This window comes from Sapajus apella, unplaced genomic scaffold (assembly GCF_009761245.1).
Source record: "Sapajus apella isolate SASKATOON/1434 unplaced genomic scaffold, GSC_monkey_1.0 scaffold173, whole genome shotgun sequence".
Classification (NCBI taxonomy): domain Eukaryota; kingdom Metazoa; phylum Chordata; class Mammalia; order Primates; family Cebidae; genus Sapajus; species Sapajus apella.
In genome coordinates this window covers 1,641,936-1,653,464 of record NW_022437113.1, presented here as the reverse complement: position 1 = coordinate 1,653,464, position 11,529 = coordinate 1,641,936, and the positions used below count along the sequence as shown (strand labels likewise).

Below are 11,529 nucleotides of genomic sequence, written 5' to 3'. Positions count from 1 at the left end.
GGTCCGGAGCGAGATCGCGAGCGAGGGCTGGGCCGGGGGCGGGACCCCGAGCGGGGCCGCGGCCGGGGCACTCTGCGCTGGTGGCTCATCTCGGCTTCCAAGGCGTTACTGCCGGGAAGGGGGAAGGGGGCTATCAGCCTCTGGACCCCTGACCCCAGACATCGCCAGCCCTCATCCGTCCGAGCGCCCCTTTGCTGGGAACTCCATCCCCAGAGATCCGCATCTCCCAGGTTTCCCGGTCCCCAGGATCCGTCATCCGTTTTCTACCCGCAGCCATTCCCGGACCACTCCCTAGGGACTCCCAGCTCCATCCCCAGAAGCTCTGTCCCCAGACCACCAGCCTTTCCCTCCATACTCCCTTTTCCTTGCACCCTTCTCTTCCGTTCCCCGTCCTTCTCGGGGCCCCCACCGACGCTGGATCCTGGGGACCCAAGTTTCTAGAATGCCCGCCCCAGCCTGGAACCCCAAAAGAGTCCACTCCCCTCTCCATCCTCAGGTTCCAACTCCAGAATCCTCCCAGGAGATCAAACAATGCCCCGCCCACAATGCCACACCTAAAGTAATGATTGGTCGAAATAATGTAGCCCTGCGCAGCCATTGGTCGAGCCTTCCCGTCCCCTCTCCGCCCTCGGGCCCGCCCCTCACTCACTTGCGTTCGCGCAGCGCCGCCTCTCGGGCCGCGCAGGATTCGCTCTCGGCCTCCGCCACACCTGCGCGCCGCTGAGCCTCGTCCAGCCGCCGCGCAGACTCCGTGGCCACCGCCTCCCAGCGCGCCAGGGCTTCTGCGGGCGCAGGGGGCGGGGTCAGGCTGGAGACCCCGCCCCCACCCGCCCCAGGCCCGCCGGAATCCGAGTTGAAATTCTACATGCCATTTGCATGCTTTGCTTTATTTGGATTAAACTTGTGTGTGCCATTGCCTGGCTCCACGTGCTTTTTGCACAGCTTTTCATAGGTTTGCATTGCTTTTGTGAGTCGTTTAAAAGGCGTTGGCATGTTTTGTGGCATTTGCGTTGTTTTGTGACATTTGCATGGCCTCTGCATGTTGTTTGCATTGGCTTCATAAGTTTTCGCGTTTATTTCCATGTTATTTGCATTACGTTTGCGTGCCTTTTTGTATAACTAGTATTCATCTAGGCTCCTCCCACCTTTAATCCCTGCCCACTCCCTTACACCGCAACGCACCTGTCAGCGCCCCGTTCTCGACCCCCATCTGGGTCCCCTGTGCCTTGGTTTCGTCCATCTCAATCTTCAGTGTCGTTAGTTGGGTCTGAAGCCGGCTCTGAGGAGTGGAGGGGAAGTGGGAGGGGGTGTAGGCAGAGGAGGGGAGGAGTGAATAGGCCTGGCCTTTTTGGGGACAGTGAGAAGCCACCAAGGACCTTGTGTCCTGAACTTTGTGTGGAATGTCCTTTCGGGCCTTGTAATTGTAGAATACAGAAGTGGCTTCTGAAGCCTGGGGCACCGAGGGGTGACAGCTGCCTGCCTGGAGGAAGATCTCTGCCCAGGTTCAACACCAGCAACCCTAAGCCACCGGAAAGTGGAGACTGCTTAGCTCTGCAGTCAGATTGAAGTTCCACTTTCAGCTCCATCTGGGACTCGCTGATGGGGTTACAAACCAACACAGGGTACCGGGTGCGCCGTGGCTCACGCCTGTAATCTCAGCACTCTGGGAGGCTGAGGTGGGCGGATCACTTGAGGCCAGGAGTTTGAGACCAGCCTGGCCAACATGGCGAACCCCTGTCTCTACTAAAATAATACAAAAATTAGCCGGGTGTGGTGGTGGGCGCCTGGAATCCCAGCTCCTCGGGAGGCTGAGGCAGGAGAATCACTTGAACCTGGACATTTGAGGTCATGAATTCAAGACCAGCCTGGCCAATGTGGTAAAACCCTGTCTCTACTAAAACTACAAAAATCAGCCGGGTGTGGTGGCAGGCACCTGTAATCCCAGGCGGAGGTTGCAGTGAGCTGAGATCCCACCGCTGTCCTTGAGCCTGGGTAACAGAGCAAGACTCTGTCTCAAAACAAAACACACCAAAACCCAGCAGCAACAAAAACCAACACAGGGCAATTTGATGCTTGACAAGGATTGAATTTCTGGGGTACATGTCTGTTGTCTCTGTAGGACACTCTGCAAAAGGGCTGGTCCAGCCTCCTCAGTACATCTTACAGCAAGGCGGCAGAGCCAGAACTTGAACTTGGGGTAGGCTGCTGTTAACCTTGACTGCCGTAGTCCCTTCCCTTCTTGGTGGGGGCAGAAAAGAGGTAAAGGTTTATTTTTATTTATTTTGTTTTTTGACACAGGGTCTTGCTCAGGCGGGAGTGCAGTGGTGGCATCTCAGCTCACTGCCACCTCTGTCTGGGATTACAGGCGCCTGCCACCACACCCGGCTGATTTTTGTAGTTTTACTAGAGACAGGGTTTTACCACATTGGCCAGGCTGGTCTTGAACTCATGACCTCAAATGTCCACCCACCTTGGCCTCCCAAAGTGCTAGGATTACAGGCGTGAGCCACCGCTCGCTCCCGGCCCCATTCTAATTTTTAAAATTCATATGTTGCCCTACCTTGGCTGGACTAGGAGGGTGGGGTGCAGTGGGAGGTGTACACAGAGGTATACAGTAGTCACTCCATAAATGGAAATGGTTGGGATTTTTAGGACAGTTCTTTTGGCAGGCTCAGGGCTGGAAAGGGTTAAGAAAAAGTCTGAAGGGTGAGCCAGAGGAAAAGGAGGATCTAGCAGGTACCTCCCCCAAGAGGCCAACTTTAGCCTCCTAATTACAGGTGACTTGTGTGTCCTGCTCTCAAAATAGGGCTGCTGGAAACTGGCTGGAGTGGGGCTGAGTGGGGACATGGGGGCATGAGGGAGGGCCTCGGGTGGTCTGGGGTCTCTCTAGACACCATTTGTCTGGCAAATGGCAGAGGACAGTGAGGCTCTTTTTTTTTTTTTCAGAGACGGAATCTCATTCTGCTGTCCAGGCTGGAGTGCAGTGGCACGATCTCAGCTCACTGCAACCTCCACCTCCCGGGTTCAAGTGATTCTCCTGCCTCAACCTTCCGAGTAGGTGGAATTACAGGTGTGCACCATCACGCCTGGCTAATGTTTGTATTTTCAGTAGAGACGGGTTTCGCTACGTTGGCCAGACTGGTTTTGAACTCCTGACCTCAGGTTATCCACGTTTTTGACCAGAAGTTAGACTCCATGGTGAACTAACATCATAAGAGTTGGAAGGCATTAGGGTGCTATTCTCAATGCCTTCTCAATTTGAGGAACTGGGGAAACCGAGGCACAGGGAGGGAAACCTGGGGATGTGTGGGCAGGCCCTCTCTTACCCCAATATTCTGGATTCCCAAGCTCCCCTCCACCTGGCCCACCTACCTGGCGGCCCTCACAGGCCTTTAATGCCTTCTCCAGCTCACGCCGGATACCTTCTGCCTGGTCCAGCTGCCTGGCTAGGGCCTCCTCCCGCTCGGCAGCCTCTGCCAGCCGGCGTCGCAGCTCATCGACCCCAGGCGGCGGGTCCTCGGGCGGCGCTGTGGCATTGACCCCTGGCTCCGGGCAGCGAGGTCCCCGAGCGGCCGAGGCGGCCAGATTCCAGGCTACCAGGGCCCCGCCGGCTGCCGCCGCAGCCAAGAACACAGCCACCCCGCACAGGGCGAGCACCCGCCAGGCACGCCCGGGCTCCGGCCCCAGCTCGGCCATGCTGCCGTCCACAGCTCTGGCCCCAGACGGCCACGAGCATTTAATTGGCACCTTGGGGCGCCAGGGACACCCACGGTTCCGCCCAGCCTGGCCGTGGCTACCCGAGTCCGTTGGGAGGGGTTGGACCCCTGCAGGGGCTGGTCCATCCCGTCAAGCCCAAGAAAGAACTAGGGGTCGTGAGTTCCTGCATCCCGAGCGTGCTGCCCTCCTCTATGCCTCAGTTTTCTCCTCGGTGAAAGGGGGAGACTATTAACTCCTGCTCGGTAGGGTTTGGTAGGGATCAAGCCAGCACATTTGTGGAAAGCCCCGAAGACCGCATCTGCAAAGAAGGTGCTTGGCTATCGTTTGGGGTTATGTTTTTCCCATTCTTTTTAAATCTTGTTTATTTTGTTGCCCAGGCTGGAGTGCAATGGCCCGATCTCGGCTCACTGGAACTCCGCCTCACTGGTTGAAGCGATTCTCCTGCCTCAGCCTCCTGAGTAGCTGGGATTACAGGTGCACACCATCATGCCTGGCTAATTTTTGTATTTTTAGTAGAGATGGGGTTTCACTGTGTTGGCCAAGCTGGTCTTGAACTCCTGACCTCAAGTGACCTGCCCACCTCAGCCTCTCAAAGAGCTGTTCATGTCAAAAATCCCAACAGCCAGGCAGGATGCAGGGGCTCACGCCCCTGCAGAGGCCAAGATGGGCAGATCACATGAGGTCAGGAGTTCGAGACCAGCCTGGGCAACATGGTGAAACCCCATCTCTACTAAAAATACAGAAAAAAAAAAATTAGCTGGGCATGGTGGGGCATGCCTGTAATCCCAGCTACTTGGGAGGCTGAGGCAGAAGAATCACTTGAACCCAGGAGGCAAGGGTTGCAGTGAGCCGAGGTTGTGACATTGCACTCCAGCCTGGGTGACAGAGTGAGACTCCATCTCAAAAAAGAAAGAAGCAAAAAAAGAAAGAGGCCAGGAGTGGTGGCTCATGCCTGTAATCCCAGCACTTGGGGAGGCCGAGGTGGGCGGATCACCTGAGGTTGAGAGTTCGAGACCAACCTGACCAACATGGAGAGACCCGGTCTCTACTAAAAATACAAAAATTAGCTGGGCATGATGGCAAGTGCCTGTAATCCTAGCTACTAAGGACGCTGAGACAGGAGAATTGCTTGAACCCAGGAGGTGGAGGTTGCAGTGAGCCAAGATCACGCCATTGCACTCCAGCCTGGGCGACAGAGTGAGACTCGTCTCAAAAACAAACAAACAAACAAACAAAAAACACCAACACCAAAGCAAAAAAAAATCCCACAATCCACCAGTTTGGTCCCCACCCAGAGAACCATCCAGCCCAAACCACCAACAGTGCTGAGGCTGAGACCCTTGGGAGTGGGGAACGGGCGCTCCAGGCAGCAGGCGGAGCTTGGGCAAAGGCCTTGGGGCAAAAAGGAGGATGGCACAAGGAAAGGTGGAGGCGGTGAGCAAGGGGAAGTGAGGGCGACAGGGCCCGGGGGGCCTGGGGCAGGGGAGGTATTTGGGGACCCTCTCCCTGAGAGAGGTGGAAGCCTATTTTTTTTTTTTTAAAGCCGTCTTACTCTGTCGCCCAGGCAGGAGTGTGGAGGCTCAATCGCAGTTCACTGCAACCTCCACCTCCTAGGTTCAAACTATTCTCCTGCCTCAGCCTCCTGTGTAGCTGGGACCATAGCACGTGCCATCACCCCCAGCTAATTTTTTGTATTTTTAATAGAGATGGGGTTTCACCATGTTGGCCAGGCTGGTCTCGAACTGAGCTCAAGTGATCCACCAGCCTTGGCCTCCCAAAGTGCTGGGATTACTGGCATGAGCCACTGTGACTGGCCAGAGGGCTTTTTTTTTTTGAGACGGAGTTTCGCTCTTGTCACCCAGGCTGAAGTGCAATGGCACGATCTCAGCTCACCGCAACCTCCGCTTCCTGGGTTCAAGCAATTCTCCCGCCTCAGCCTCCCAAGTGGCTGGGACTACAGGCATGTGCCACCATGCCCAGCTAATTTTTTTTGTATTTTTAGTAGAGATGGGGTTTCATCATGTTGACCAGGATGGTCTCAATCTCTTGACCTCGTGATCCAGCCGCCCGCCTTGGCCTCCCAAAGTGTTGGGATTATAGTCATGAGCCAATGAGCCACCGAGGCTGGCCGGCTTTTTTTTTTTTTTTTTTTTTTTTTTGAATCCCACTGACCATCTGGGCCAGGGACTATGGGACTGAGGACAGTGCAGAAGTCTGGGACAAGGGGCTTCTGGCCCCATTACTGCAAACAGGAAGTTGCAGTTGCAGAAACAATAGCTGGGCTTCCGAGAGAACTTGGAGGAAGGAAGATAACAGAGAGGGAAGTGACTATGGGGCCTTCAAGGACCAACAAGGTAGGCGAAAGGTCTGTTGGGATTGCAGCCCTCAGCTGTGAAGAAGCAGAGAGACTCTCTGGGGGAGGAGTTCCCAGGGCTGGGTACTGCAGAATGAGTAAGCGTTTGGCGAATGGAGCCGGGTGCGATGGCTCATGTCTGTAATCCCAGCACTTTGGGAGAGCAAGGTGGGTAGGTCAGGAGTTGGAGACCAGCCTGGCCAACATGATGAAACCCCAGTCTCCACTAAAAATACAAAAATTAGCTGGGTATGGTGGTGCAGTCCTGTAATCCCGGCTACTCGGAAGGCTGAGGCATGATAATCACTTGAACCCAGGAAGCAGAGGTTGCAGTCAGTCGAGATTTCGCCACTCTACACCAGCCTGGGCGACAGAGAAAAATTCTTTTTTTTTTTTCTTTTTTCAAAAATAGAGATGGGGTTTCACCATGTGGGCCAGGCTGGTCTTGAGCTCCTGACCTCGTGATCCACCTATCTCGGCCTCCCAAAGTGCTGGGATTACAGGTGCGAGCCACTGTGCCCAGCCGAAAAATTCTGTTTAAAAAAAAATGGGGGCTGGTGGCTCATGGCTGTAATCCCAGCATTTTGGGAAGCCGAGGCAGGTGGATCACCTGAGGTCGGGAGTTCGAGACCAGCCGGACCAACATGGAGAAACTGTGTCTCTACTAAAAATACAAAAAAATTCGCTGGGCATGGTGGTGCATGCCTGTAATCCTAGCTACTGGGGAGGCTGAGGCAGGAGAATCACTCGAACCCAGGAGGCAGAGGCTGTGGTGAGCCGAGACTGCGCCATTGCATTCCAATCTGGGTAGCAGGAGTGAAGCTCTGTCTCAAAAAAGAAAAAGAGAGTTTGGGGGATGAAGGAGGGGGAAATTTCTGACGAAGTTATCGCCTGTATGGGTGTACAGATCCCGGTTTAAATCCCAGCCCAGCATTTTCTGCAGGCGGGAGGGAAGCAAGACAAGGTTTCTCTCAGATACAGCCTCAGTTTCCTCCCTGGAGCCCCAGGCATCAGGAAAGGCTGTAGGGAGGAAATGAGAATATAACACCGGGAAAAGGGTGAGTCCTGATGAGGGTGCGTAGTCCATCCTTACGTGGATCCCAGCAGAGAAGAGGGCTGGGAGGAACTGGGGTGGTGCCTGCCCGAACTCCGTGGGCTCCTGAAAACGCCCTGGGGCAGGGAAGGCGAGGTGTTGACGTCAACGGGGATCCACCGTCACCTGCAGGGGAGGCCCCAGACGCTTGGGGACTAACACAATGACACTCCAGAAACTCAAGTAAGGTATGCACCCCCAAAGGAAGCGTTTATTTTTGGAGCTCAAAGACTCCAGAAAAAAGCACCTCCCCCCAAAAAAAACCGTATTAGGCAGCAGGTGCTACCCTACCGCACCCCATGCCCAAACTCAGGGCGGGAGACAAGAGGAGGGAATCATTCCCTGCCCGGCTCTGGAGGGAGGCAGCTCTGTGTCCCCACACCCAGGACTGCCCCAGGGCCCTTCCAGACCTGCTGCCCCATGACCCTCCCAGAACCGATGAGATCACGGGATTATCCAAGCGAAAAGCTGAGCAGGAACCGGCCCTTCCAAGCTGTGCCTGAAGGACCAGAAGAGACACTAAGGGCCGACTCGAGGAAGCAGACACTGGCCCCGCCCCCATCGATAGACCCGCCCCCCGCCATTTATATACCCCGCCCTCCGTCGATAGACACGCCCCAATTGATGGCCCCGCCCACATAGCTGCAAGCCCCGCCCCGCTCCGGAGCACCCTTCTCTTCTCACTGGATTCCCCTTCCCTCCCATTGATAGCCCCGCCCCGTTCAGCTGTAAGCCCCGCCCCGCTCCGGGCCACCCTTCTCTTCTCACTGGATTCCCCTTCCCTCCCATTGATAGCCCCGCCCCGTTCAGCTGTAAGCCCCGCCCCGCTCCGGGGCACCCTTCTCTTCTCACCGGATTCCCCTTCCCTCCCCAAGATCCCTCTCCTCTGCGCCCAGTCCCCTCCCCTGCAGCCACTCTTTCTAGACCTCGAAGTCCCTGCTTCCCTGTTCCCCTTCCCCAGCTTTCTTCTCCCTCCCGGGGCCGCCGCCCCCTTCTCACTGATCGGCTTCCCGGGATCTCAGAGGAGCCAAGCGCCGAGGCCCAGCAGCAGAATCAGGTGCGGGGGCGCCGCCGCGGAGCTGGTGTCCTTCAGGGAGCTGGCGGAGTCCTGCTCCGCGATTCTCGCGCTTAAGTCCTGGTTTTTCCTCCTGCGGTACAGACAGGGGCAAATCAGGCAGCTGCCCCACCTGGCTCCTGCCGCCCTCCCTGTAAGTCCATCGCCCCCCGGAGTTCCCCCCGCACCGCCCCAATCCAAGTCCCTGAGGAGGGAATGGACGGCCGCCACCCAGGGCTCTGTGACCCTAGGGGCTAAGTTGTCCTTTTGTGGGACTCAAACCTTACCCCTTGGGGCAATGGGGATTTTGGGAGCCAAGGAGATCCTCGGTCTTGGGGTAGGAATGTGGGGGTGAGAGGAGTGTGGCGGGTGGAGGGTAGCAGAGGGTAAGGTTATCTCTGACCTCAATCGCTCCACCTCCATAGAGGCGTCCTGAAGCTTCTGGTTCAATGTAGTGATCTCTCCTGGTGGAGTGTGAGGACACAATCAGGGGCGAGTCAGCACGTGGTCAGGCTCTGGCCCTGCCCCACTCTGGGACAGGACCTCCGCCTCCCTTTTATTTTTTTAAGATGGGGTTTCACCATGATGGCCAGGCTGGTCTTGAACTCCTGACCTCAGGTGATCCACCCACCTCAGCCTCCCAAAGTGCTAGGATTACAGGCGTGAGCCACCGCGCCCAGCCAGGACCTCCCCCTTACCCCAACCTCCAACTCTGGTCTACCTGCCCCCACCCTCTCTTCCATTCCTGACTTACCCTTCCCTAGCCCCTTCCCTTCCCTCTTCCTTACCCTCAAGCTCCTCCACTTTCTTCTCCGCATCCAGGGAATGGGCCTTCTCCTTATCCAGGGAAACCATTAGGGTCATCTAGGACAGAGGGAAGGGTCAGAATCTGGGGTTCTGGCCCTGGGCTGTTGCCCCTGGGACCTGGACCTCCTCCCTAGGTCCTGGGGCTTAAATGCAAACGCTTTTCAGGTTTTCTTCCAACCCTCTTCTGAACCGTGATCTTTAAACTTGAAGAACAGCCACACTGTCACCCAGCGCCACCCATATGAGTGTAAGTCCCCCCTCCACATGGCAACTTGGAGGCTCTAGATAACCAAACTTTAGTAGACATTTCCAGATGGCCCAAGAAAAGTTAGAGGGCCCTACCGAATCCAGAACGCAGTGGGACTTCCCAGCCCAAGTGACATGCCCAGTGACAGTTTCAAGAGCCCCCATATCGGGAGCTGGGTGAATAGATTTCAGTTTCTCGGGGATGAAGTGGAAATTTCAAGAGCCTCCTTTTTCAGAGTCTGGCGAGGTCCCCATTCAACCCTGAACAGGGATTCCTACTCCCCCAGGACTGGTGCCCACGAGGAGTTTTAAGCCCCCCCATACCAGCACCCTGGAAAGAATTTATAACTTCACCTAAGTCCCAGTGGGGATACTGAGGTCCCTGATTTGGGGGCTCTGGGGACTTTTAACCCCTTGCCCCTACACCAGTGTCCCGGGCTGGGTCAGAAGGCCCCAAACCCTGATAGGTAAACCTAGGTCTCTTGACGTGGGGACCCTGGAACAGTTTCAAGACCTCCCCTGCATCTCCCTGAAGACCCACCCTGTGTCAGATTTCTGGGGAGAGTTTCTCGGCTCCCCGCCCCCCAGCACTAGGCCATCCAAAGGAATTGAGATGCTTACCACAGTCTGGTTGTAGGTGGCGACCTGGGCCTCAGCATCCCGGAAGCCGTCCTGGGCCCGGGTCAGCTGTTGTTCCAGGAAATGGGTGACATTTCGACACTCCATCACTGCCCGGTGGCCCGCCTGGCAGTCCTCACTGTTGGCCCTTGTGACGTAGATGATCAGGAGCACCCCCAAAGTCACAACCGCTATGACAAGGAGCACCACAACTATCCCCACTAGAAGCTTACAGCGCTCCCTCCTCTCATGCTTCAGAAAGTCATCCATGGGCACTAGGGGGTAGTGAAACAAAGGAGGTGCCATCGAGATCTCCCCAATAGCTGGAGGGAGTCTGGCCTGGAGTTAGAGGAGGGTGCTGGAATCTTCGGCGGGCCTCGTGGTTATTAGCATAGAAGCCCTCCTGACCAATAGCAAGTTCCAGGAAGCACCCTTAGCAGCAGTTCTGGGGGGCGGGCACCTACAGGCAGAGGATTCTTAGGCTCTTAGTTTCAGTTTCCCAGAGAGGAGATGGGCTTTTTTTTAAACCTGCTTTAAAAGGCCTTGGGCCCTTCCCAATTGGGTGCCAGCCAGACCTCCTGTAGTAGGGAAGCTGTGGCTGCCTGGGACACTCCATCTCAAGTCCCTGCACCTCTCCTGTGAGTTACTGGGTGCCTAGGCCATGCCAGCCTGCATTCATCTGTACCATGACCTGAAGAGGCAGAGGCCATGATCGCTGGTCCAGTCCTCACCTGGGGAAACTGAGGTTACACAGTTGAGTGGTGGAGTGGGGGGGCAGGGCCTGGGCCTGACCCTAGAGATGAGGTTTTGTGTTCAGGTGTCTCCGTGGTGATGAGCAGGGCTTCATTCAGTGCCCCTGTCCCCACCGAGGGGACTATGGGAGCCATGGAGGGTGTGTGAACAGGAGGTGAGACTGGAGCCAGCCGGAAGCTGGGAGACCCCACAGGCATACACGGACCAGGTTGCAGTTCTGCATTGGGCCACCAGGGGACGCCCCAGCCAACAAACAATATTGGTTTCTGTCCTGGCACAGGCAGGAAACGGGCTCCTACTTCCAGAAAAAGTGCTCCTGCGACTCCAGGATGCCAGGTAAACTCTCTGAGCCTGCTTCTTCATCTGTAAAGGAACAATAACAGGGCCAGCCTCCAGGACGGGCGAGGGAGGAGGTGCCAGTAAAGCGCTTTGATATCCAGTAGGTGCTCAATGGATGCACACACCACCTGCCAGGCCTGTGGCTCGGGACAGATGGATGGGAAGATAATAGTGAGGATCTTTCTTTCTTTCTTTTTGAGATAAGGTCTCACTCTGTCACCCAGGCTGGAGTGCAATGGTGCAATCTCAGCTCACTGCAGACTCTACCTCCCAGATTCAACTGATTCTCCCGCCTCAGCCTCGCCAGTAGCTGGGACTACAAGTGCGGGCCACCACACCCAACTAATATTTTTTGTATTTGCATTTTTATTTTTATTTATTTATTTATTTTTATTTTTATTATTATTATTTTTTGAGACGGAGTTTCACTCTTGTTACCCAGGCTGGAGTGCAATGGCGCGATCTCGGCTCACCGCAACCTCCGCCTCCTGGGTTCAGGCAATTCTCCTGCCCCAGCCTCCTGAGTAGCTGGGATTACAGGCACGCGCC

General features: G+C 55.8%; 1 protein-coding gene across 2 annotated transcripts; it reads right to left on the bottom strand.

The window, feature by feature from the left end:
- Positions 1–7,347: 7,347 nt before the first annotated feature.
- BST2 (bone marrow stromal cell antigen 2) lies at positions 7,348–10,323 on the bottom strand. 2 transcript variants are annotated; one of them, XR_004265348.1, is made up of 5 exons: positions 9,892–10,323; positions 9,006–9,081; positions 8,505–8,681; positions 8,167–8,311; positions 7,348–7,662 (listed from the first exon to the last, which is right to left on the bottom strand). XR_004265348.1 is itself a non-coding variant. In XM_032267936.1 (5 exons), the coding sequence occupies exons 1-4, from the start codon at positions 10,192–10,194 to the stop codon at positions 8,182–8,184; spliced, it is 570 nt and encodes a 189-aa protein (XP_032123827.1). In that variant the 5' UTR covers positions 10,195–10,323; the 3' UTR covers positions 7,348–7,662; positions 8,167–8,181. The 2 variants fall into 2 exon arrangements, 1 of the variants encoding a protein (XP_032123827.1); XM_032267936.1 differs by having other exon boundaries at positions 8,621–8,681.
- Positions 10,324–11,529: the final 1,206 nt, after the last annotated feature.

What these genes read in the sequence shown, in the direction of transcription:
- BST2 (XM_032267936.1), bottom strand. Translation starts at nt 10,194, where the DNA reads ATGGCACCTCCTTTGTTTCACTACCCCCTAGTGCCCATGGATGACTTT. An exon ending in GAAAGTGGAGGAGCTTGAGG is followed by an intron (nt 8,682 to 9,005) that starts GTAAGGAAGAGG and finishes ACACTCCACCAG; the next exon opens with GAGAGATCACTACATTGAAC. An exon ending in ATGGAGGTGGAGCGATTGAG is followed by an intron (nt 8,312 to 8,620) that starts GTCAGAGATAAC and finishes TCTGTACCGCAG; the next exon opens with GAGGAAAAACCAGGACTTAA.